This window comes from Microtus oregoni, unplaced genomic scaffold, assembly GCF_018167655.1.
Source record: "Microtus oregoni isolate MIOR12 unplaced genomic scaffold, Mior012 000031F_ref0000149, whole genome shotgun sequence".
Lineage (NCBI taxonomy): Eukaryota > Metazoa > Chordata > Mammalia > Rodentia > Cricetidae > Microtus > Microtus oregoni.
The window spans coordinates 28,634,272-28,661,181 of NW_024543090.1; the positions used below are offsets into that span (position 1 = coordinate 28,634,272).

The following is a 26,910-nucleotide window of genomic DNA, read 5'->3' on the forward strand; positions in this document are numbered from 1 at the left end:
TTTCCATCGTGTGTGTGTGTGTGTGTGAGTGTGTGTGTGTGTGTGTGAGTGTGTGTGTGTGTTTTCCAGGCAAGTTCATTTCACACATACTCATATGTCTAATTGCACCAAAAGGGTATTTTTTTTGTTGTCGTTTTTGATTTTTGTTTATCCAAACAGAAAACTGGCACTGTCAAATAAGTCAGCGTTGAGGTCGCAGTAACTAGAGAAGTGATTGACAGCTCAGGGCGGTCAGCCTTCAGGGTTCACAGATTCCTCTCAAGCCACACAGCCCGCCGCCCCGTGACAGCAATTAAACCAACCAGCCACACAGACACTGACTGATGCAGGTTACACGATTCTAGAAACCCAAGTGCTGAGCTTCACAAACATTTGAAAAACGTAAATACTTTTTTTTGTTACAGTATTGCTTCAGTGAAGCTCCTGAATTACCTGTGAGAGAACACCATCCCAGCGCCTGAGGGGAGGGGATAGTCAGCACTTGGTGCAGTGACCTTTCCCTTTTCCTCAGACTTAGCCGGCCCTTCAGGACACACAGGACATTGCCTATCATTTCTGTCTTCTAGGACTGTGGCTGCTCGGCAGTTGACACATCACACTGCCACACAGTCTAGGGTACAAGATGTTTTTGATGGAAGACAAGGACTTTTCTGGAGGCAGAAGAAAGATGGCGGACAGTGTCTTAAGTGTCACTTAAGGTGTGTCTTTTTTTAATGAAGATATGTGTTATATAAATGCCCACGTGCGGAAGAGCTTGCAGAAGAGTTGCTCATTAGAGAGTGTGTCCTGATGGTGAGGGGCATGTGAACCTGAAACAGACGGGACCTAAGTTACTGGGACCTTGTAGTCAGGTCGATGATGACCGAGGCCTATGGTGAGGCAGCAGCCGTTGTGACTATGGAGAATATTTTAAAATAAATATTTATGAGTTAGTTTTGAATGTCTAGTTTTACTGGAAATTAGGAAGCTTGAAGCAGGAAGCATAATTTCCAGGTGCCTTGATCAAATGACACACTGCAGGAGTATTGACTGAGCATCTGAGGACAAGTTCGGGGAGCTACTTAATTTTTTTAGATAGGACCTCACACTGAACCTGGATTCCACTGATTGGCTGTTAGAGCTGGCCTATGAGCTCTCACTGTCCCCCTGCACTGGGGTCACATGTGTGCTAAGACACTCAGCTTTTTACACGGGTGTTGGGATCCGAACCCAGGTCTTCATGCTTGCACGGCAAGCTCTTTACCCAGGAACCATCTTCCTGATGCCTGCTCTTGTTTAGATACGGCTCTTGGGGAAGGCAGGTCTTCTTGTGTCAAGTGTGGCCTCCCAACCAGTGGCCAGGTCCTGTCCTCATCACCCGAATCAACCTCACACTTGTTCCCTGCCTTCTGGTGACAAAGTACAACATATATAACCGGCTTTCCTTAGGCTGAGGCCTCAGGTGTCCAGGACTAGCTCAGTGTCCCCTTAATTTAGGCTTGGGAACTGCAACCTGACAGGGTTGGGAGGAGGAACCGGGTAGGAAGGAAGTTAAGCCCTAGCAGAGCGGATGGGCAGTGATCCCTCACAGAGAGTAAGCAGCCTGCTGTGGCATACATAGCCTCTGAGGGTGGCTGCCAGGCCCCCCTGAGTTTGAAGGGCAAAGGCTGGTGCAGATGTCCCTGAAGGTTCCAGGTCACCGAACAAAGATCCCACTCAAGAGTCCTGAGATTGCACAGAGAACTCTGCCTCCAAGAGGGAGGGCACAGATATTTTGAAGTACAGTCCTGTGAGAAATTGTCTTTCAGCTCTTTGACACTCCTTCCCAGGGTCTCCACAGACCACTGTCTTCTTCCTGCCTCTGAAGCTTAGAGCGGCCCAGCTGTCAGCCATGAGGGAGAATTCTCGAGATATTTTTTCCCTCAAAGTAGAAAAAGGCCCAGTGGTTATGTGTGTGAAGGGTTCTCTGTATCCTGGCTAATAAAATAGGAGGACATAGGTAGCTATGTGTTCCCCTCCCCCCACACCCGGTTTGGTTTACTCTGGGCACATTTATGGAATTATTTCTTGATACACTCTGTGAGCGGCACTTTTTATTTCTTAAACCCCGAGAAGGATGAGGCAGAAATAGGAAAATGTCTTTGGTACTTTGAAGGAAATGACAAATTGTTTCCCTTCCTGGAGTCAGAGAAGATGAAAAGAGAAATGGCGCAGTCTCCCCCTGGTGGTCAGTAGGGGGCACAACACTGGGAAGTGTCTAGACGCCGGCTGTGTGAAGGCAGACTCATCATTTCTTTGGGAAGCTGTATGGCTGAGTGCCACGTGGGGAAGAGGTGGGGCATCACTTTCCCCATTTTGTGTGTGTTTTTTTTTAAAAGATTTATTATGTATACAACATTCTGCCTCGATGTATGCCCGCACGCTAGAGGAGGGTGCCAGATCTCAGTACAGATGGTTATGAATCACCATGTGGTTGCTGGGAATTGAACTCAGGACCTCTGGAAGAGCAGCCAGTGCTCTTAACCTCTGAGCCATCTCTCCAGCCCCACCCCCATTTTGTGTTTTTCAAGTAACAAGCCATGGTGGGAGGGAGGTGACAAGCCAGGTCCCTAATGATCAGAACTTGCTCTGGGCCCTCTTTCTGTTTGGGTCATCTGGCGAGGGGGGTGGTACAAGGGACGTACACGTGGATATTAGACCACTGACTGTGGTCTTACTGGTGAGACCGTCCCACCTTAGCAGGCTGCTCTCCACATGAGCTTTGGGGCGACCAGGAAAACTGGAGACCATCACAAATGCCCTTTATCAGATGACTTATCAGTACAAGTTGTGCTACTACAAGGATGGGAAATAATACACAAAAAATGTCAGCGCTTAGGAAGGACAAATACATCTATTAAGAGGCCACTGATGGGGAGGCCAGACTGAGCTGTATAGTGAGACCCTGTCTCAAAAGAGACAGACAACCCTTAACTGTCAAAGTCGCGGGAATCAAGGATTTTTTCCCAGATAAGGAAATTGGGGTTCAGTGACATTATACTCAGAATGAGGCAGAAAGTTCCAGAGTGGAAGCGTGGGACCTCTGCTCTAGATGTCGAAGGCCTTTAGAGGCACGGTGCCACGTTAAGGAATTACTGGGGTCATGTGCTGGAGACCTGATCCTTCTCTGTCTTCAGTGTAGACTTGCAGGGACAAGAAGCCCTTCTTCGGTGCCCACTCCTGCCACTTTCTTGCCCCACACCCGTGCTGCTCAGAGCTGGTCAGGTCAGCCCTGACACTCCTCCAAGGAGCAGCTCATCCCTAGGCTGGTAGGAAACAGAGCAGAGGGCAGCCCCTCTGAGCAGGAAGCACAGTTTTTGTCTTTCTGTCTGAGACAGGTCTCATTGAACAGCCCAGCTGGCCTGGAAGTCAGTGTAGCCCAGACTGTCCTCACCTGGATTAATCCTCTTGCCTCAGCATCCTAGGGGTTGAGATTACATGTGCGAACCAGCGCACTCAGAGGAAGTGCTTAGAGCAGTCAGCTCCACTGTGGAGTGTGTCCTTCAGAAACAAAGACGATCCCAGGGGAGCAGGAAGACGCTCATGACAGAGGACAGAGGCAGAGAGGAGCCGTGTTTCATGGATGCAGTCTTCGGAACCCCTGGATTCCACTTTACAGAGAGGCCTGATCCTGCTATCAGGTCGAAAATATCCTTGTGTTCATGTAAGCCTGGCTCTGCAGTGCAGTAGAGTCTGTGTCTCCATCTGTCTGTCTGTCTGTCTGTCTGTTTCTCTACCTGTGCCTAATTCACAAGGGAGGAAAGTGAAGCACTGAGATTGTGTGACTTGTTCGGGTCATACAGCCGACTGGCTCCATAGCCTTTGTCCCCAGTGACTGTCATGGGTGCTACCAGCTTCTCTGTGTGCTCAAGGATGGCTCAAGACCTTCTGGGATTGCCTTACAGTCCTCATCTTGTTCTGCCACCCACTCTTCAGTCTGTTGCCCAGTGGGCCCCTTGCTGGTACTGTACCTCCCCATCACCTGCCCCATCACCCCCCTTCATCAGTCTGCTGCCCAGTGGGCCCCTTGCTGGTACTGTACCTCCCCATCACCTGCCCCATCACCCCCCTTCATCAGTCTGCTGCCCAGTGGGCCCCTTGCTGGTACTGTATGGCCCCATCACCTCCCTGCTCTGAGCATCTGTCTGCTCAGTCACAAATAACCACCTGATCCTCCAACCTCCTCTGGGCAGGAGAGTCCTCTCTCTATTGTGCTACACGCGAATACACATCACATATACAACGTCTCGTGTAGCCCAGGCTGTACTCAAACTGGCCACGTAGCTGATCACTGATCCTTCTGCCTCTACCTCCTGAGTGCTGGGATTGCAGGCATGCGGTATCATGCCCAGTTTATGTGGTATTAGGGATCTAACTCGGGGCTCTATGACCATCGAAGCTCCATCGCCATCTCTTTCCTGATTCTTGTCCACATGACATGCCCTCCCTTGCCAAAGGACGTCCAGAAGTGACTTTCTGGAATCGGGAAGAAAAATGATCCGGGGATGAAATATAAATGACATTGCAGAAAGCCACTGTGTTCCACAGTCTTGTGCGTTCAAGGCACCAAAACTGGAGCATCTCTTGAAGGTCCCCAGGGCCCACGGTGTGTGCCCTTTTCCCCCTCAGTGATGTCACACTGAGAGGCAGAGGGGTTCTGGATGTTTCCTCCCTCAAAGTCGTCTATAGTCACCATCAAGCCTCCGGGCAGGAACTGCAGCAGCAGCGAGGGAAGGACTGACTGGCAGTTCAGATAAACCTGGAGAGAGCCCATAGCCTTTGTCAAGTTTATTTTATTAAAATATATAGGACTGAATATTGGTGGGCCCCTGAGACAGGAACCCCCCTCCCAGGCTGCACTCAAGGGAGACGCTTCTGCCATGCAGACATGCGGCCAGTCTGTGTCCCTGCAAGGGGTACAGACCCCTCCTGGTTGGGCGTGCAGCCAGAGGCTAAGGGGTGGGGTGGGTTAGAGCTGAGTAGTAACTTTCTCCCTTGGCCTTGGCTTCTCACCAGTGTAGGAACCCCAGTGGGAGGGACCAGGCTGGGGGAGGGGAGGTCCCTGAGCCAGGGAAAGCTGATGGCCTCTATATGGGGTAAAGGGGTCCCCAGTCAGAATGGAGATGGGGTCAGTGTAGCCCTGAGAAGGGGATCCACCTGTGTATGGGGGCCATGGTCACCCTGCCTATCCTCTAAGGGCCCCCCTTAGCCATGGGCTGACCTTCTCGGGGAACACCATGGACTCTCGGAGCTGGGCCTGAGCAGAGACTAGGCTGCGGTTGATGGAATGTACTCTGTGGGAATGTTCCTTTGGGGAACATGCTGCCTGGGACTTAGTCCCTTATGGGGGAGGCCTGGGCAGGCAGGAGCAGCTCTCTCTCCTCCTGAGGGTCTGCCGACCTGTTGCCTGGTCACAGGCCCCCAGTTCTCATGGCTAGCTTCAACTTAGAGCTGACATGGCCTCCCATTCCCAGGGGGCAGCCCAGGCAAGCACAGTCCTTGATTTGTGCTTTAGAATGTTGGCGAGCTGGGCTGGGAAAGAGCTCTGAGACCCCACGGCTCTGAGGCACAGGATGGATTCCGAGCATCTTCCTCATGCCACCGAGTCAGGGCTGAGGAGAGCCAGGTCTCCCCCAATCAGGGGCCCCTGCCTTCTCTGTGGGCCTGGCCTGAGCTGTTAGGGTGTTTGTGCTTTTTTTTGGGTTGGGATGAGCCTATTCAAGGGCAGCCACAGAGCTGTGAAAGATCTGCCGTGCCAAGGAACTGGGTGGCAAGTGGCCAGGGAAGAGGAGGGGAATACCCCTACCAGGCCTTTCCCATTACAGTCCAGCTTCTTGGTTATCAGTTCCTGAGCCAGGTGACCCCTCCCCACCAGAACCAAAGAGTACCTTGGAGAGGCCAGCCTGGTGCTGGGCGCTGCAAGAGCTCCGCCCACCACATCCCCATTGGCCAGTTGATGTTCCATCACCCAATAGTGTGGACAAATTGTTCCCCCAGCTTCTCCAAAAACCTCAATCCTGCTCTGTTCTTTAAGGACATAGCCCAGTGGTCCCTCATGATCTAAGCTCACCCCAAAATAGGTGATCTGGTACTGGGGTTCCAGGACCCCAGAGGAACATCAGCGTGAAGCTGCAGGCTCAGCTTCTATCATTATTTCTCCCCTGCTCAGACCTCTTCCCTCTGGGCCCCTGTATGGTTTCTGGGAGCTTCCTAGGAACATGGGTCCATGGGCAGGGAGTAGCCTGGTCTCCCAAGTGGTAGAAAGGACAGAAGGGACCCCCAGAGGCAGTCCCATTTATTGATCTGGGAAGAACTAGGAGTACCTTCTGGCTGCCACCTCCTCTGCCAAGTCAGAGAAACCATGTGTGTATGTGTGTGTGTGTGTGTGTGTGTGTGTGTGAGAGAGAGAGAGAGAGAGAGAGAGAGAGACAGAGAGAGACAGAGAGAGAGAGACAGAGAGAGAGAGACAGAGAGAGAGACAGAGAGAGAGACAGAGTGAGAGAGAAAGACTCTGTCTGTGTCTGTCTTGGTAGTAAACTGCTCAGTTTTTGCAAATATATTAGAAAAATGTTTCTCATAGAGGCCGCTTGTATGAGGCAGGATTGAGGCTTCTCCAGGCTGAGAAGCAATGACCACTCAGGGTCCCCTCCCATGTGTCCTAGATGACATTCTCAAACAGCTGCATGGAGTTCATGATGTTCTCATCCTGTATGAAGAAAGGAGAGGCTGGTCAGGAGCTGGGGGCAGGGCAGTGGTATTCCCCAATCCTGACTAAATGCAGATTCCTGTCAGAGACTATGTCTCACTGGGCAGGTGGGGTACCGAGGGCCAGAGAAATGGGGAGTAGCTGGTCCCAGAGCCCAAGTGGCAAGGTGCAGCCTGTCCGCCCTAGGGATGGACTGCAGGGCCTGGTCATGGCTGCTGCACAAAAATCTCCTAGCTGCAAGTCAGGTCAGGGACCAGGGTTGATGGAGAGGCAGGAGGCGGTGGTGTGCGTTTCCTGTCTCCATGGACTCTGAGAGGAGGGCCAGCAGCAGAGCCAAGAAAGCTCTGGATGCCTTTCCCTTAGTGTGATTCTGTCTGGGGGGTACACTGGGCTAATCACCCCTCTGCTGACCCCACACTGCTCTCTGATTGGAGATGACCTGAGAATCGCTGAGAGAGGTCTGAGAGTCAGGACAGGGTAGGCGAGGGAGAGACAAATTCAGGGGACACCAAGGTGATGGACACAGGAAAGATGGAAGATTCCCAGAAAGGTGGGGCCTGAGGGCAGCTAATGCCATCCTCCATGTGCCCTGACAGGAACAGGATCCTGTGTGTGAGGAGGGAGGGAGGGGAATACAGAGAAACAGAGAGAAAGACATGCACACGCATGCCCATACACACACACAAACACACACACACACACAAACACACACACACACACACAAACACAGAGACCACAGAGGAACCAGATGCCACCTACCTTCTGACAGGTCTCTAGAAACTCGTCAATGGTCACCACTCCATCCTGGTTCCTGTCCATTTTCTGCAACCCAAACCATGCCCAAGGTAAGCCTGTCTCCCTTAGGGCCTTCCCCTACTCCAGCCTGAGTACACTGTTGGAGTTGGGGTGGGGCCTTCTTCCAGTTCTACTGGTCCCTCCATTTCCCATCCTTCCCAGCCAACCTTACTCTAAGGTCTCCTCAGGTGGCCTGCTGAGGGGGCTCTTTGCTGGCTCACCTTAGTTTAGTCCCAGAATTCCCTCTGTGCCTATCTAACCCCTCAACTTTGGGATAAAAGCCAGCACTTTAGAGGAACCGAATGACGCAAGTAAAATGGAACCATTGGTTCCTTCTGCGCCTCCAGAATGGGGGCAACTTCAGCACTATTCAGGTAGGGTGGGAGGAGGAGAGCTTGCTTCAAATATGTCCCAAAAGGCACTAAAATACTGGACCCTGTGTGGGTACCAGCTGCCTCTACACGTAGGGGCCCAGAATACTTCATTTTCCAGATGAAGTTCATTGGGACAGGGCCTGGGTTTCATTCATTCTCCCAAAAGATTCCGGCAATCAGCTGGGGCGGGGAGCCCATCTGAGGCTCAGTGCGGATTAGAGGCTCACTAGGGTTGCCCCGCCCCCATCGAAGGTCAGGGCTCACATACCTGGAAGAACCTCTCCACATGCTCCAGGGGTGCGTCCTCCCGCAGGATGGGGTAGGTGTGGCGGCCCATCATGTCGTAGATGGATTTCATGATGGCCAGCATCTCCTGGAAGACAGAGGGCTGCATGAGCTGCTTCCACTGCAGGGACACCAAGCCACCACCAGGGCAGTGGTGAGTGAGTCTGAGGCACCTGGGAGCTACAGAGAGTGTCTGGCCCTTCCTGTCCAATGACTGCTAAGAGAAACTGGAGATAGACTTTCATGTACCTGTCTCTAAGACAAGAAGCTAGAGTAACTATTTCAGATAAAAATGTTTGGGCCAAACCAGACCATCCCTGGGACTGTGTGGCAAGGTCACTAGGCAGGGCTGAGAATCATCAAGCTAGTGGCATCAGGAGAAAAGGGAAGCCAGGAGCTCAGGAGAGTAGGGACTGGCATGTCTGCCAACCCAGTACCTCTTTGGTGATGTAACCATCCTTGTTAATGTCATAGAGATTGAAGGCCCACTTGAGCTTCTCGTGGACCGTCCCTCGGAGCAGGATGGAGAGCCCAACCACGAAGTCCTGTAGAGAAGAGGGAGGGTGAGGAATAGTAGCCATGGCTGGGGCTCCCTTCTAGCCCACCAGGTGACTCCCACTAGAAGTCACACTCCCTCAAATGAGGGTCTTCCACAGTCGAGAGGCAGATATGTCCATTCAGGTGGCCAGCGTGTGAGTGTGTGTGCACGTGTGCAAGGTTGTCTGTGCTTCTGTGTGTGAGCACATGCATAACTGTGCCTGTGTACCCCGCGGCAGTGTGTGTGTGTGTGTGTGTGTGTGTGTGTGTGTGTGTGCGCGCGCGCGCACAGTCGTCAATACTGAGTCCAGCAGAGATCCAGCTGTTAGTTTGGTGTCCTGTGCTTATTTCCCGCCTTTCTGCTGTCTGGGGGCTCCTTCAGCCCAAGGGAGAGTTCTATATTAGTCCACTCAACATCCACAAGTCAAAGGTCCTCAGACACTTTCAGTTTAACAAGCTCAAACTGGCAGGCTGCTGTCTCCTGTGGGTTGTGACAGTGGACATGACAGGATGCAACTGCCCACACAGCTGCATACGGATTCCAGCTGGAAGGCACGAGAAGCAAGCCCTCTTCCCCTCCCCACCACAGGGTCCTCTTTGGCTATTCTGAAAGGAAGACCTGTCCTTGGGAACTGCCCATGGAACCTGCAAAGGGACAGGGTACAGCCTCAAAGGACTTAGCCCCTACGCCCAGATTAGACTTCCTGGCCACAAGGAAGCCCATACGACAACAAGAAGAAACCAAGGGAAACAGAACAGCAATTCGTAAGGAACAAAACATTCTAGAAGGGAAAAAAAACCTGATGAAAACAAGGAGCTGCATAGGTTAGAAACCTGGTATGCCTTACAATAAAAACAGGACACTGTTTATAAAAGAGGAGAGGGGAACAATCGAAGATCAAGACCAGAAAGACCTTGCTAGTTGGTAGGGATCAAAAATGATGAAAGAAGGTTTGGGGGAGCAAGTGGGGTCTTCCAAGAAGTGGACACACACACACACACACACACACACACAGAGAGAGAGAGAGAGAGAGAGAGAGAGAGAGAGAGAGAGAGAGAGAGATATCCTGGGGGATAGCACCAGGACAGAAAACCCAGGCAGAACCAGAGAAAAATGCAGCCAAGTGAGTCAGAGAAATTGGGAAAGATTTCCCCCAAAGACAAAGCTAAGTTCCCAGGCCCCACCCCCTATCCCAAGACTGGCACAGTGTGTGAGATCAACTACAGTTGAACCCCACGACACAAGTCCTGGTGAGACTCAGAAAAACTGGCTGCCAAGAGAGGGTTTCCAGAGAGAAACACAAAGCCAACTAGGAGAAGCCAATCAATATCAATCATCCATCCATCCATCCGTCCATGCATCCATCCATCATCCTTGTCAATAAGGCCCCACACACCTGATCAGAATCATCTGGTGGGGCTGTTGAACAGTCCCTGGGGGACTGAAGCCTGAGGAACAACCTTCCCGGAAGTTCTAGTTCGTGCAGCAGGTGAAAGAGAGGAAGGGTAAAGGTATTTCCGGATATCCAGTGGCTCGAAAGTCACTTCCCACACACTCTTTCCAAGAAGCTGCTGGAAGACGCGCCCTTGGAAAGAGAGCAAAGCCAGGAAGAAGTTAAGAGATTCCCCAGTCTGGGGGACTTGGCCCCAGGGGAAAGAGGAAGTGGGTCCAAGGGGCCCGAGGGAGCTGGGGATCCCTCAGTCGATTTACAGTTGAATCCTGCAGTCAGTTGTTGAGGGGGATGGGAAATGTTGTGTGCTCGGGGAGGCTGAAGACACCACACCTAAACAGGACAGCCCAGAAGAGTCATGGAAACATGTTATAAGGAGACTGCCCTGTCAGTGCACTGGTCTTGGAAGTCATGAATAAAAAACTCAAAGGAGAAGCAAGGTGGTATTTCTTATACTTTTAGGCTGGGAAATGATCACCAAAGTGTGGGCGTGGTTTACCCAAGCAAGGAAGATTCAAAGTCATCCCTGAAGCCAGGACAATCCAGCCCCACCCCACAGGCTTTCCCTGTGGTGTGGTGTCTACTTGGGTGCAATCTTCTCAAGTAGACCACTAGGGGGCACTAGCACCCTCCTCTCTTCTGGAAACCTGCCTTTTAGCCACACAGCCCGCTCTAACAGAGCACTGACTGTCGCTGCAAGGCCACCAAAGGGACAGCCCATTTGTCAAGCAGCATGTTTTCAAGTGTGTCCACCACTAGCCTTAACTCCAGGCTCAAAGGTGTGAGCCCCAAAGCAGCACCCAGGTTGCATGCAGGTTTCTAAGATCCCAGAGGTGAACACGAAGAAGCTGGTAAGAACTAAGGGTGATTGTCGGACTGCAAGCCAACCTGGGATGACAGTTCACACCATATTAGGGAGGCCAACTTGGTCAGTAACATGGAAGCCATGATGGGGTTGGGGTTGGGTACAGTACAAAGAAGTGGCCACGCTCTCTAGACACGTGCTAGCTTCACTTTCCAAATGAGTGGCTTGTCCAATGCCATTTTCAAGCTGGCTACCCAGAGACACCCATAGTTACTGAAGTGTTCGGGAAGCTCTGTGCTTTCCTGATAAGACGCACTTACTGAGTCAGAAAGAGCTTCCGTGGCATGGACAGTTAAGGTACATCCATGTTCAACACCGTCCACAGCAGGGGGAAGGCGGGAGGGACCTGGGACCATGGACCACATCCATGTTCAACACCGTCCACAGCAGGGGAAAGACAGGAGGGACCTGGGACCATGGACCACATCCATGTTCAACACTGTCCACAGCAAGGGGAAGACGGGAGGGACCTGGGACCATGGACCACATCCATGTTCAACACCGTCCACAGCAGGGGGAAGGCGGGAGGGACCTGGGACCATGGACCACATCCATGTTCAACACCATCCACAGCAGGGGAAAGACAGGAGGGACCTGGGACCATGGACCACATCCATGTTCAACACTGTCCACAGCAAGGGGAAGACGGGAGGGACCTGGGACCATGGACCACATCATGTTCAACACTATCTACAGCAGGTGGAAGGCAGGAGGGACCTGGGGCCACATCCTCTCAGTTTGGATGGGGTTCGCTAGTTTTACTGTTTTTTGTTGCTGTTGTCATTTTGTCAAGGATGAGAAGTTGTAATATATTTCCTCCCCCCCCCCCCCCCCGGAAGGTTCTGAGGTGTTGAGTTGGGTTGAGAGTCTACCAGAGCTCCCTCCTCCCACCTGAGAGGACCATTCTAGACTCCGGGGATCATCGCCCATGGTACATGGAGGACGGAGCAGTGGAGATATGTGCCCCTCCCTTCCTCCAGAAAGCTCCCCAGAGTAGAGTGTCACAACCGGGAAGTTCCTCAGGGGACTAAAGCCGGAGGGATTCATTTCACACACAGAGAAGTATGTAGAAGACGAGAAGGTATCAGTGCTGGATGAGAAGGTGCCGGGGCCCCATCCCAGGCACTGACATATCCTGCTTCCCAGACACATCACCTAACCCAAGATCCCTCTCTGTGCCACCCAGGAAGGTTCCACAGGGATAGGAAGTGATGGTCACAGGAGGGGGTAGGCACCATGACCTTCCTGGTCCATGGACACACACAGAGGGGTCCTGGGAAGCTGACTGAAGGGCTCATTGATGAGTAGGGAAAGCTTTCCCACATGGTTGTGGCTGGGTACTTCTCAGAGAATTCCTTTCACTACTTCTCCAAGAGGCTCTGTGGCCTCAGGTGGGAACCCCAGGACTGGCCACAGAGGAAGTCTGGGGAGCCACATCTTCCCTGCTAGCTCCCTGTTCTCACTGTGTTGTCTATGTGCACTGACTTTGGTGTTGTAGGTGTTAATGAAAAGCAATGGTAACAACCCTGTGCGTGTACAGGGACGATGGGCCTTCTGGTCAGGGCGGGGGGCTGTGGTCACAGAGCTGAACCCAGGCTCCCAGGCCCGTCCAGTGTCTCTCTGTGGCTGGTGCTGTGTAAAAATAACCCAGTGGCATTATTGACGAGTTATTATTACCCCAGCCTGGCTGTCCATGGCCTTTCTGAGCTGTGCGCTTGCTAGACCGCTTTCCTGCTGGCCGCCCTTGGCCTTGGAAGCCAAGCTGGGGCACTTATCGATCAGGTTAGCTCTCAGTGAGGTCCTCTCTGAAGAGGTTTCAGCTTTTTCTCTTGTAGCTATTTTTAGGGACCTGGGCTCCACAGATGGGGCCTGTCTCAAATGACTGCATGTGACCAGGCCTGGGAGGAACCCATGCTACCACTGCTCACGGGGAGCACAGGCTGTCTGGGTTGACATGGGGGGTTCTGGCTTCTCTTTCCCCACTCTGAGCAACAATGGCCATCACTCATGGTGTCTTGCCGGGATGACAACCTGGAGGCTTCAAGCCCACTCAACACGTTCTCTGGGTGTTTCTGACCTTTTTTGCTTAGCAATAAGGTCAGGGAACAATGAAATCCCACTAACCTTGCCCCATTTGAGAGCTAGGCATAGCAGCTCATGGCTGTACTCCTGGTATTCTGGAGGGAGTGGAGGAGGATTATGAGTTTGAGGCCAGACTAGATGATACAGAGAGACCTGGTCTCAAAGAAACAAAGACAAGGGCTGGTGAGATGTTAAAGGTACTTGCTACCAAGCCTGACACCCTGAGTTCAATCCCCAGGGCCCATATGATAGAGAAAACTGACTCCTGCAAACTGTCCGCCAACCTCACACACTTGCTACTGCATGTGCCCCTCCCCAAAGACGTGATAAATTAATTTTTAAAAATCCTTGACCTCTTTTTAAAATATAGATTGTGTTGGGTCACTGCTAGCTGAGGGTGTATTGGCAGCTTCCCTGGCTGACTAGCTGAGTTAGATGCAAACTCACAGAACGGAAGAGAAAGCTAGCCAACTGTCAGGATTTCCCTGTATTCTGAGGGGACCACTCCGGAGACCTCAGGGCAGGATATACAGGTCAGCAGGACCTACCTCAAAGTGGATGGCCCCGTTCCCATCAGCATCGAAGGCATTGAAGAGGAAGTGTGCGTAGGTGGTAGCATCTGGAGAGAGAGAGGGCAAGGCTGGAGCTGCTCCGATCTCACACAGTCCTGCCTGGGCTCAGGCCCAGTGAGGGCTCCTCTCTGGTAGGTCAGAAGCAGCATCAGACCCTCCATAAAGGAGAGGTGGCTAGGAAGGTGGGGATGGTCATAAGGCCCCCTCCCCAGAGAAGGGGTGCAGGCAGTAGTGGGGAGGGGGTTGGCCGTGGACTTACCTCCCTGAGGAAAGAACTGTGAGTAAATGAGTTTGAAGGTCTCTTCATCCACCAGGCCCGTGGGACACTCCTGCAGTGAGAAGCCATACCTCTCAGTGGCCTTAGCCACTCCTGGCTCCATGCCTGACTCCACAGGGCTGACCTCTCTCCACCTTCTGGGAGGATGAGGTGCCCACTATCTGAGGAACAGTTGTGCCCCCTGAGCCCTGGGCAGGCAGAAGGCACAATAGACAGGGCTGTGGAGGCGGTTCCCTTCATGCTGATGCTATCCCAATTGGTACAGCATTGGAGACCCTCACAGAAGAGCATGGCAGCCTTCACAATATCTATTCTGAACCATACCCTCCCATAGCTCTTCCATAAAATATGAGCCCTGAAAAGAACCCCATTTCCTGGGTAGGAGACAGAAGATGGAGAGATAGATAGTCTCTCTCTCTCTCTCTCTCTCTCTCTCTCTCTCTCTCTCTCTCGACTCTAATGGGGACTGGGGACACAGGGGCACTCACATTCTTGAAGCCTCGGTAAAGGGACTGCAGCTCCTTCTTGGTGAACTTGGTTAGGGCCTGCAGCTGGTCCAAGCCCTCTGGCTGGTGGCGCACCGTGGACAGCTCCAGTTCACTGTCACTGCTGTCTGGAGGAGGACACAGACCCAGCAGGGAGAGAGACATGTGGTGTGGGCAGGAACTAGGACACAGGCAGAAGGAGAGGGTGGAGGGATTCTCCTTGTGTGACTACCCTGTACAGCGATGCTGGCTGTGCACGGCACAGAGGGAGGGGCCATGACGGAGTTGTGCCTTTTGGCTGTTCTAAGCTTCTGTTCCGCCATAACGTAGCTCCTCTATTTCTGAGCGTATCCACTTCCTCAACCACATGGGGAAGGGAAGAGGGAGGGAGACGTGAAAGATCTCACAGCAAGATACTATCTTTAGACTGTCTCTTCCATGCAGACCCCCTTGATCTCATCAGGAATGGGAAGGCACCCATCTTGGTCCACCCCAGCCTGATAAGCTTGTTATGTAGCTGGGTAAGGGCAAGGTCATTGTTACCATTTCTGTTAAAACAAACAAACAAAACAGCACACCAGAATGTGTGTCAGGGTTGCCCTGAGGTAGAATGAGACTTCTGGTGATCTTTCCTAATTATCTGGTCCCCGCCCCCCATACATTTTCTTGGGAGTGGCATGCATCTTGTTCACAAAACAAAGTAAAAGCTCTGGACGAGAGAACTGCAACCACCTGCCCCTTTGTGGGCGACCTGTTCTCAAAATGCTCCATCTTCTGCTGGCACAGGTGTAGAAGATCCTTTATACCACAACCAGGTCTCTACCAACAAGGTCGGCCAGATACTGTACAACCCGCCTGCTGGGCCTCGGGGCAGCCTGCACACGGGGCAGCCTGCACACACGGGGACAGCCTGCACCCGGGGCAGCCTGCACACACGGGGTAGCCTGCACACACGGGCAGCCTGCACACACGGGGCAGCCTGCACACATGGGGCAGCCTGGCCTCAGAAGCACCTGATGTTTCCCTGGCCAACCACATACCCTGGCTCCTAGGTGAAGGTGTTTTCTTCCCCCATCTCTCACGTTTCTGTGCTTCTGCTTCATTGAGAACGCCGGTTCTCAACCTTCTTAATGCAATGACCCTTTAACACAGTGACCCCCCCCAACCATAAAATTATTTTGTTGATACTTTATAACTGTAATTTTGCTACTGTTATGAATCATAATGTAAATATCTGGTTTCTGATGGTCTTAGGTGACCCCTGTGGAAGGGTTGTTCCACCCACTGAAGGCCTGAGAACCACTGATTTAGAGGCTGCACCCAAGGGGAAATTCCCCAAAGTGCTTTCCAGACAATGTCCCTGTATGTTTTCCCTCCTGCTCCATGCTGCGGTGCCCTGCCCCTGATTAAGGCGAACCCTCCCATGTGGGCAGTGGGTCCCGGGACTCAAGCCTGAACTCCTTCTCCATCTCTTCTCCATGTCTTTTCCCTTCTCTCTGGCCATTCCCATCTTCATATGGATATACTGGACTCTAAACTGTCTTGTGATCCTGAACTTGAATGCAGCCCCTTACGCAGGTTGGGTGAGCGCTCTACCACTAATCTATACCCAAGCCCTAGAACCACTGTCAAATTTGGCTTCCTATCACATGAAGCCTTGACAAGTCACATGTGAGCCTGCAATGCCGCTCTGGTTGGTGTCCCCAGATAGGGTGACCTGTACAAGGAAGCTCCCAGCAACAGTGAGAGTTTTGTGTATTTCACTTTTTTTAAACAGATGGGGGAGCCATCTTTGTCTATCATAGCAGGACGGGCAGACAGATGTGGAGGGCACACCCCAAGGAGGAGCCTCCAGTGTGAGCTGCACAGAGCAGCCCGGAAACTGGAAGAAAGGGCTTGCCTTCTTTAAGAGGGAGGCTTTTTAAATTTTTATAAAAATGCCCAGTAACATGCTTTCTCCAGAAACAAAATTCAGAGATGAAAGCCCAGGCTGGTGAGACTAAGATGGGAGAGGAAGGATAAAACATCAGAAATTTTATGATGAAAAGATCATTTCATCCTGAAGATGGAATAATACAAAATATACTACATCACTTAAACATAGCTGTTAAGTATCTGAAGCAAAGTAAATAAGTAAATAAAAAAATCAGAACTCCAGGGAGGAACAAATACAGCACAGCCACATTTGAAAATATAAACATTCTTTTTCAGCAACTGGCACACACAGATATAAAAGATTCAGAAACCACTATCAACCAATTTGATCTAATTAATATTTATAGAACACTATACAGAGATTGTAGAATATACTTTCTTTTCAAAGCCTACTCTGCGGTTGCCAGGATATACCAGATGCTGGTACATAAACCGGATCTGACCATGGTGGTAATAAGTTAAAATTCAAGTAAATGTTTAGAAAAATCTTAAGTGTTTGAAAATGAAACAATACACTTGTAATGAGCCCACAGGTTGGAGAAGGAAAAATTACAAGGTGAAGTTTGATCTGAGTGATAGTGAAGACACAAACTGTCAAGATCTGCTGAGTGTGGGGAAAGTTGTGTCCAGAGAGAATGTCATAGCCTTTAAGTTCTTCTATCAGGCCAGGCGTGCTGGCACATGTCTTTAATCCCAGCACTTGGGAGACAGAGGCAGGCAGATCTCTGAGTTCAAAGCCAACCTGGGCTATAAAGTAAGTTCTAGAACAGCTAGGACTGCTACACAGAGAAATCCTATCTTTAAAAACAAAGAAGGAGGAGGAAGAAGAAGAAAGAAGATAGGTACCCAGGCACAGTGACCCATGATTGTAATCCCAGCACTCAGAAGACTGAGGCAGGAGGATAGTCCCCAGTTCAAAATCAGACTAGGCTACAGTTCCAGACCCTGTCTCAAAACAAACAATGACAACGACAAAACAACACAGATGATAATAATGACAGAGAAAAGAGGAGTAGAGCTCAAGAAACAATGAAACAAGTCAATAGAGAGAAAAACCAATAAAGCCACGATGAAATCCAGTAGGAAGTAATAGGCTTGGAAAACTTATCTCTAGTGCATACATCTGGTAAGGACTCATGTCCAGAACATGTAACGAACTCTGTAAGCCAACACTAATAGAACTGATAACTCCACCTTCTTGGAGAGAAGACATACAAATGATCAGCACAAGACCTGCCTTCAGCATCAACCTAACACTCAAAGAAATGCCAAGGAGCCAATGTAAGTGGCAAATCATCCAATCCTCTGAGATGCCCATGAGATGGATGCACTGAATGTTGGTGAGGGTGGGACTCTCCCAGGAGCTCGTGCTGTGTTACAGTGAGTATAACACGGTGTACACAATGGACCACTGCTTGGCAGACTTATGGCCACAATCACATGGGACAAATGGGGATGCACAAAGTCCACAGGAAGACTTGGGCAAGGCTATTTAAGGAAGCCTTGATATTCTTAGTGTTTCCAGCGGCAAAACTGAAAGTCGCCCCATCAGTAAAAACATGGAAGTGTGGCCTATTTATTATAAAAGAATAATATTCTCTATTAAAAACAAACAAGGATCCATTCATATATAAAAACACAAAGCCATCTCAAAATGTTAGGACAATTTGCTCTAGACCAGCCTGATGACCTAAGTTTGACTCCCGGGAACCCAATCTGTAGGTCAGATATCCTGCATATCAGATATTTATATTATAATTCATAACAGTAGCAAAATTATAGTGAAGTAGCTATGAAACAACTATGAAGAACTGTATTAAAGGGTCACAGCATTAGGGTGGGTGAGAACCACTGCTCTAGACCCAAGGAAAAGCAAACCCAGATGTACGTGGACAAAGCCTAAAACTAAGAGCATGAAGATTAACCAGGTCTGGGACTATCTGCCATGGGCCTGTGCATTGTGTGGGCCATGTGTGTGCAGGTGCCCACAGAGGCTAGAATAGGGCCCAGATTCCCTGGGGCTAAAGTCACAGGTGGTTGTGAAAGGAAGGGGAATAGGGAGGAGAGGGAGGGGGAGGGAGAGAGAGAGATATAATAAATTTTTTAATGGCAAAGCCGGGCATGGTGAGGAGGGGGAGACAGTGTGCAGGCTGAGGTAGAAGGGTTGTGAAGGCCAACCAGGGAGACAGAGTCTATGAGACTGTGTCCGGAGAAACCAACAGGGGCCAAGGTGTCCCTGCCCCTTTTAAGGTCAAGCAAACAGGTCTCAAAGGGCCACCAGTGATCCCCACACCCTGATCAACACAGAAACCTTGGTCTCAAAACCTGGTAACAGCAACATTAGGAGGGAAGTGGAGCTGCCCTTCACTCTGGAGGACAGATGCAAAATCTTGATGCAATGTTTGCTAGCTGTGCTCAGCATTTTTTTGAAATTTTTTTAGTGTATGATAATTAAGATCTGGGTGATTAGAAGAAGGGAAAATCATACGAAAATCTTACTGATAACCAAACGTGGTGGTGTGCGCTTGTGATCCTGGCACTTGGGAGGCAGAGACCAGAGGAGCAGGAGCTCAAGGCCAGCCTCGACTACAGAGCAAGTCAAGGCCAACCTGAACTACGTCAGCCCATGCCGAGAGAACTGAGGAGGTTGAGGTGGAAGAAAAGGGGGAGGAAGAGGGGGAGGAGGAGATGAATTCATGAAAGATCAATAGCAGCTCTCTGCAACAGTAAGCACTAAAAATAACAGGTAACACCCGCGCAGGCAATACAACTAAGCCACTGAATTAGTAAGGGAAACTCGGAGGACCTCTACAGACAGATACACGACCATGCAGCATGGGGCCCTGTGGTAGTAACAAAATACTACAAAGATGGATAATACTGCAAACACAGCATTTCTTCTTAAAGTCATATATATATATATATATATGACTATGCAAATATATATATATATATATATATATATATATTTGCATAGTCAATGCAATCCCAATAAAAAATCCAGGGTGGGGATCTGGGAAGATGGGTCGGTTGGTAAAGTGATTGCTGTGCCTCCAGTACCCACATAAAAACACAAGTCAGGTGGCTCATGCATATAATCCCCATTCTGGAAGGTGGAACAGTGGGATTCCTGGGACTCCCTGTCCAGCCAGTCTAGCCTACTTGTCTGCTAAGAAACGCTATCTCAAAACAAGATGGCTGATGCATGAGGGATAACATCTGAGGCTGACCATGCTAATGTATACACACACATACGCACATGAATACAAGCACACGCACGTATGCAAGCACACACACCCACACACGCACACACACACATGCATGCGCATGTACACATGTGCATATGCGCACACACTCATGCACACATGCATGCACACGCGTGCGCATACACACACACAAGCCACTCCCATGCCTTAGTTGACTCCTTCCCAACCACCATTTTCTAGTTAGGCTGATCCCCCATCCCCCACCCTCAGCTCGGACTTCACCTCTGACATAGCTCTCCCCTCCCTCTCTCCACTCAGCTATACTGTCCCATAAAACCTACCAGGTATCCTATTCCCCACTGGGCCTCTGCTCATATCCCAGTTGCCTTCTCAGAGGGAACAACAGCATTGTTATCTACCCCCATCCTGGTCTTAGGCCTTGGGTTGGCTGTAACTTGTTGACACATGCTGATTTCTGCTTTCTGTGTAGGGACTGAATGCTCCACCCAAGCAGTGACATTCTATGTGGTCAGATTTGGTGACAGGGTGTGCTGGAGGTCATTGCTGTGGTTCGGATGAGTGTCCCCAAAGGTTTGGTCATAACAAGAGATGTCAAGAATGAAGCAGTCCCTAGCCACTGAATGGGCTGGGGTAGGGGAGGAGGAGTCTTGGGTGAAGGGTTACTCAGAAGGACAAGAGAACAAACAGGGAGCTAAATGGCTTTTGTGTCATTGGCACTCCAGTGTCCCTCCAATGCCCCCACTGATGACCAGAGCACCAGCACAGCTGAATCCTCTACCTCTGCCCAGCAGCCCCTCTAAGACTCAAGGATCTCCCTGTCTCTGTCCCAGCCCTGGGACTCATAGCTTCATGGGTTAGGGGACTGAATTCAAGTCCTCATGTTTTCAGGTCAAATTACTTTACCAGTTTCCCAAAAGAAACTTTTCTTGATGTTTAAAAAAGTCAGGAGTCCTACAGTGTCTGAAACATTGCAAGCTGGGCTTTTTTGAAAAGCTCGTTTAGAGATTCTAGACATGAACGCAGCTACTGGTGTGCCTAAAGATCGCTCCTCCTCTGTTTGGTCTGAGCTTGTCCTCTTAGACCGAGCACACAGGAGAGTCACATTGTAAGGGAGGAAGGGGACACTTGCCTGGCCAGCCAGGTCAGTCTAATCAATGCTGGTGATCAACAGGGTAGCAGATGCTACAGCCAACTCACCCTCAGAGTCAAGCTGGGTTTTCTTACCAGTGCATAAACAGCACAGACTGCGGTCCTGCCCTCCACTCTGTGTGTCTCTCTCTGTGCACGACTCACCTGTAGGGGCTTGGGAAACACGACTTAGATCTCAGATTCACTAAGAGGACCTATGCAGGGCCTGGGGAAGGGGCCTTCTGGGCCTGCTCCAGAGCTGAACCCAACAAAGCTTCCTTGTTGCTGACACCCCTAGAGGTTTCCTGCATCTTGCCACAGTATGAGGGGAGGCAGAAACAAGAGCAGAATCCCTCCCCCCCTCAAACCTCCTCTTGATTTGGCTGAGTATCCCAAAGTTCTTTCTTTGGAACAGATTCCAGAAGCTCTACCATATTCACCGGCTCCAGTGCCAGTGACCACGACCCTCCCAATATTCTGTCCTCCCCTCCTCCTCAGTGCTGTCGGATCAGGGCCCCGCATAATGCAGCAGCTCACTCACACACCCCACAGTCACCTCTGTGTTCACCATGCCTGGGACAGACAGAACGGGCAGAGTGAACAGACACCCCCCCCCCAGTCACCAGGAGCACTTGGCATAGTTAGGGTTGAATCGGATTCTTTAAAAACAGCTCCGTGTTCATCAAGAGGACAGCTCCTAGGCTCACTCACACGAGACCTTTAGATGCAAAGTTGAATTTCACTTATTTTGGGATGTTCCAGGACCACTAACGTCCTCAATAATCTCCCAAACCAGTGACTTTACATCATCCCACATTGTGGGTAGCTGGTGGCTTGTGATAAACCCTGTAAGGATTCCTGCGACTAGGGAAGAAAGTGGCTCTAATCACGGTCCTCGGACCCAGGCCTGGAGGGATCCTAGATCTTGGCTCTTGGCAGCCGTAACTGGGCCTGAAATTGCCTGCTAGGACCTCCTGTTTACAGAGTAAGACTGCTGGGTCTCAGCCGTTTCTTAGGCCCCATCGTTATGTATCCTCTAGGTATAACCAACCCATGGGCCATGGGTGTGAGGATAACCATGAATGGAGTCCAATATGAAAAATTGTAAACTTACTTAAAACATGAGATATTTGAAATTTTAGAAACTTTTTCTTAACACAACATCATGTTGTAATATCAAAATGCTAGATATCCCTGTGACCTGTGACCTAGACCTTGTGGTTCCACAGAAGAGTCCCATTGACGTCTGTGGAGGGAGTAGAAGCCACGGGACAAGACTTCCAGCTTAGTCTGAGTAGTCTCTTTCCCCTGTAAAGGAACTCTGGACCTTGAGTTTCCTCTGAGTTTGTTAGCTTTCCATCACTGTAACAAAATACCCGAGGTAAACAGATTACAAGGAAGAAGGGTTTGTTTCCATCATGGTTTGGGACGGTATAGTCCATGGTCTCCAGGCCCTGCTGTTTTGGAGTAATGTCCACCTAGCACACCACAACAAGAGTACAGGGCCCCCAAAGCCTGTCCATCTCACTGGGGCTGGGATATGAAGAGATAAAGAATCTGAACTCTCAAGGAGACTGGGAGGTAGCTTAGTCAATAAAGGGTTTGCCAGGCAAACATGATGACCTGCATCCAATTCCCAGGGCCCCGTAAAAAAGCTGGGTGTGGTGGTTTGCTTGTGATCCAGGTATTAAGGAGGCTGAGACAGGAGGATCTCAGTGAGCTCACTGGCTGGCCAGCCTCGCTGAATTGACAAGCTCCACATTCAGTGAGTGACCCCATCTCCCAAAGGTGAACAGCTGCTGAGGGATAACATTCACACACAGTCCCTTTATGGGCTTCTCTTGTAGAATATTAATTTAAGGTGTGTTGCTTTTGTTTATGCTCTGGAATATTTTTTGTTTAATGATGCAAAGATGTGTTTGATTAAATAAAATTCACCTGTGGTCCAGAGGCTGTGTCAGCAACTAGCTGACAAGAAGTAGTAGGGAGAGCCGGGTGGAGAAGGGTTTATAAGGAGGGGTGAGGAGCAGCATGAGACCTTCTCTTGAGGAGGTGAGCTAGGTGAGCTGCTTGCTGTTCAGCCTCTCTGGGAAGCAGGATTCCACCTCAACCCTTGAATCTTGAGTTCTTTAGCAGGACAGAGATTTAGATAAGTTCTCTTAGTAGTTTTAAAAGAGTCGGTGCCTGAGGGAACAGAACTTCCTCAGGCTGCGGCTCTTGAGGCCTCACCGCAGAGCTGCAGTTGCTGACGAAGATAGCCGTAGTTTAAAAGACGGACAATTAGAAACAAGGACAGCAGGCTTCCAGTGACCCAGCTTCCTCCCATCAGGCCTCATTCCTCGACAGTCCCAAAACTTCCCTGGAGAACCACAGGTTGGAAAACAAGCCTGTAGAATATGAATTTGGGGGACAAACTCAATCCAAACTATAGCACTGCCCTGAGAACCTGTCACTAAATGACCTTGAATCCACTGTCTGTAACAGCCTTGCCCGACCGAGAAGGAGCCTCAGCCTAAAGCAACATCATACCTCAAGCTCCGGCCCAGGTCGTGTCCTCTTAATGTCACAACCAGGAAGGAGCCTGCATCTTGCCTGCCCTCTGCACAGCCACCAGAGGGACCTGACCTGAGCATGATGAGGAAGGAACAGTCCCATGAGGTTTCTTTCCCTTCCTATGGCAGTGATGTGGGTCTGTGAGGGACCCAGGGAGAGCACTGGGCCAGGCCAAAGAGCTTCCACCATCAGTGTGCTAATTCATCTGGACCTTGTTTGTGAGCTCTGTACCCGGTGCCACGCTTCCTCACAATGCCTGACAGGGGATGTTTCCCACTCAGGACTCGGATCTAAGTATCTGACTCCACTGTGGGCTCCTGAAGCCTGTTCTGGAAGAGACTGGAACACACATGGCTCAGTTGTCCCTGTGCTTCCCTCCCTCTCAGTGAGGGCTCCATCCAGGGCAGGCATGTGTGACATTCTGAAAGGTCCTGGCTCTGCTGTTTCCTGACTCAGCAATCTCGGAGCTGCTCACCCTCCGAAGCCTCAGTTTATCACCTTAAGAGTGGAACTTCTGAAGCAGACACATTAGAATATTCCAACATGCCTAGCACAGAGAGCACCTCTACTTAGATGCTGGCTTCTGCTATTGACACCAGCAACCTAGATGTAGAAACACAACCCTAGGAGCTCAGAAGTCTGGCAGTTTATAATCTGCCAGGGAGGAGAGCATCTGCGATGCTCAGAGCATCAACACTGGTGATATAATAAAATCCTGAGACTGGGGGTGCTGGAGAGATGGCTCAGCCATTAAGAGCTATGGATGCTCTTCTAGAGGACCCAGGTTCAAATCCTAGCATCCACATGGCAGCTCACAACTGTCTGCAACTCCAGTTACTGGTAACCCAATGCCCTCTTCCAACTTGCGTGGGAACCAGACATGCACACAGTACATAGACATATATGCAGGCAAAACACCTGCCTTGGTCACTTTTCTATTGTTGTGTTAAGACACGTGACAAAGGCAACTTATAAAAGAAAGCATTAACTTGGGACTTAAAGTTTCAGAGGATTAGGGAGAGTCCCTAATGGTGGAGCAAGGACATGGCGGGAGAGGCAGCCAAGAGCTTACATCTTAGTCTACACATTGGGGCAGAAGGAGATAACTGGGAATGGCATGGGCTTCTGAAACATCAAAGTCTGCCCCAGCAACACACCTCCACCAAGGCCACGCCCCTTAGCCCTTCTAAAACATTTCCACTGATTGCAGACCAAGTATTCAAACATAGGAGCCTATAGGGGTCATTCTTACTCAAGCCACCACATTCACTTCCTAGCCCGCACATGCTTGTGGCCATATCATTATACAAAACACATTTTAGTCCAGCTTCTCAACTCCCTATAGTCTTTCACAGTCCCGACACTGTTTGAAAGTTCAAAGTCTCTTCTGAGACTCAAGGCAATCTCTTAATTGTAACCCCTTGTTACAAAAGGCAGATCATTTACTTTCAACAAATAATGGCACAGGATATACATTACTGTGCTGGACCTAAGCAAGACCAAAACCCAGCAGGACAAGCTCCAAATCCCATCAAAAGGCTTCGATGGCTCTGACTGCTGACTGCAACGTACTTCTCTCTCAGGCTTGTCTCACTTCCTGCCTGCATCTCTCCTTAGCAGACCTCACAGATCTGGTGCCTCCAACATCTTAAGGCTCTCCAGTGCAATCTAGGCTTCACATTGACAGCTTCATGCAATGGCTCCTTGGGATCTCCATGCTGTGACTCCCTGCCACATCCCTGGTCTCAGCAGCTCTACTTAACAGTGGAGGAAGATTCCATGAACCTTTACTCATGTTTCCTTCTTGACTCTAAATCCAGAACCACATGGATGACAGTGTCAAATGGAGCTTCCCACTTGGTAGAGCCTGGTCCCCTAAATTGGCAGCAGCTTTCCTTGTTGTTTTTGTTTTGGAGCAGAAAACACTTCTGGTCTTTCCTTTGCACAAGTTAGAGACTTAGCTGAGTGGGGTCTCTGAAGGCATTGCACCCCCCATTCCATTCTGGAACAAACCTTTCTTTAACCTTCTCATCTCTTTCAGCACAAGCTTTGACTCCAACGTTAAACGTTCGGCTGCTCTTTTTCACTTCAAACTGTACATTTTTTTTTTAAATTTCTTTTTGGCTTGCTTGCTCCTTTTCACTGTAGGCCTTCATAACAGTGATTACTAACAAACACACGACAGAGTCAACACTGGGCTATGCTGAAACCTCCTCTGCCAGGGAAATCAGTAACGGCCTCAGGCAGATTTTCTTTTGTTTCTTTGTTTTTTTTGAGACAGGGTTTCTCTGTGTAGCCCACAACTTGCTCTGTGGACCAGGCTGGCCTCAAACTCAGAGATCCGCCTGCTCCGGACAAAGGCAGAAACCAGCCACATTCTTTGCCAAAATATCACAAGAATGGTTTCTGGCCCAATTGCTAATATTGTTCCCCTCTGAAACCTCTTGAGCTGGGCCTCCATAGCCTACACAGTACCACTGCCTTCCATGCTCCTACTAAGATTTCCCGCTAAGCCCTGCTTGCAGCACACAACAGCTCTCCGAGCCCAAAGTCCCAAAGTCTTCCACATTCCTGTGAAGGATAGCATGGTCAGGCCTGTGACAGCAGTAGCCCACTTCCTAGTACCAACTTCTGTCTTAGTTACTTTTCTATTGCTGTAAGAAAACACCATGACCAAGGCAGCGTATGGAAGAAAGAGTTTATTGGGGGCTTATGATATTTAAGGTTAGAGTCCATAATAGCAGAGCAAGGATGTGGTGGCAGAAATAGCTAAGAGCTTAATCTTGATCCACAAGTTGGAGGCAGAGAGAGGGTGGTGGTGGTAACAAGTGTTTTGAAACCTCAAAGCCTTCCCCAAGTAACACACTTCCTGCAACAAGGCCACACCTCCTAATCCCTCCTAAACAGTTTCACCAGCTGAAGACCAAGCATTCAAACATAGGAACCCCTGGGCACCATTTGCATTAAATCACCACAACACCCATAAACATAAAAGAAAATTACAATAAAAAATTAAAAGTACTCAGGACTGGATACTTGATGAAGTGATCTAGCTGACTCCTAATTCTGGTAACAGAAGGATCCAAACAGGATGGTTCCTGGTGAAGGCTCCCCTGGATGCAGCCTAACATGGTGAAAGCCATAGCTGTTAGAATCAGGCTTGCTTTTGTGTGTTTCTATTAATCCCTTTCAGACTTCTTAGGGAAATTTAATGCCTGCAGTAAGAGAGTAGGAACTGAATCCAACCTTAGTATTCTGAGGGGGAGGGATTTTATACTTTTTTAAATTGATTTTTATTGAGCGCTACATTTTTCTCTGCTCCCCTCCCTGCCTCTCCTCCCTTCCTTTTCAACCCTCTCCCAAGGTCCCCAAGCTCCCAATTTACTCAGGAGATCTTGTCTTTTTTCTACTTTCTACTTCTTATGTAGATTAGATCCATGTATGTCTCTCTTAGAGTCCTCATTGTTGTCTAGGTTCTCTGGGATTGTGATTTGTAGGCTGATTTTCTTTGCTTTATGTTTAAAAACCACTTATGAGTGAGCACATATGATAATTGTCTTTCTGTGTCTGGATTACCTCAGTCAAAATGATGTTTTCTAGCTCCATCCATTTGCTTGCAA

General features: G+C 49.9%; 1 protein-coding gene across 5 annotated transcripts in view; it reads right to left on the reverse strand.

Moving 5' to 3' along the window:
* Positions 1 to 4,799: 4,799 nt before the first annotated feature.
* LOC121465822 (calsenilin) overlaps positions 4,800 to 26,910 on the reverse strand; it is a 70,255-nt gene continuing 48,144 nt past the window's right edge. For 3 of the 5 annotated variants that reach the window (XM_041679227.1, XM_041679228.1, XM_041679229.1), the window contains exons 3-9: positions 14,451 to 14,575; positions 13,945 to 14,014; positions 13,662 to 13,732; positions 8,616 to 8,723; positions 8,162 to 8,266; positions 7,484 to 7,546; positions 4,800 to 6,724 (exon numbers count right to left, since the gene is read on the reverse strand). In XM_041679227.1, coding sequence (XP_041535161.1) covers positions 6,677 to 6,724; positions 7,484 to 7,546; positions 8,162 to 8,266; positions 8,616 to 8,723; positions 13,662 to 13,732; positions 13,945 to 14,014; positions 14,451 to 14,575 — 590 coding nt within the window. In that variant the 3' untranslated portion in view covers positions 4,800 to 6,676. The remainder of the gene's footprint in view (positions 6,725 to 7,483; positions 7,547 to 8,161; positions 8,267 to 8,615; positions 8,724 to 13,661; positions 13,733 to 13,944; positions 14,015 to 14,450; positions 14,576 to 26,910) is intronic. The other 2 variants (XM_041679225.1, XM_041679224.1) reach the window with 1 other exon arrangement.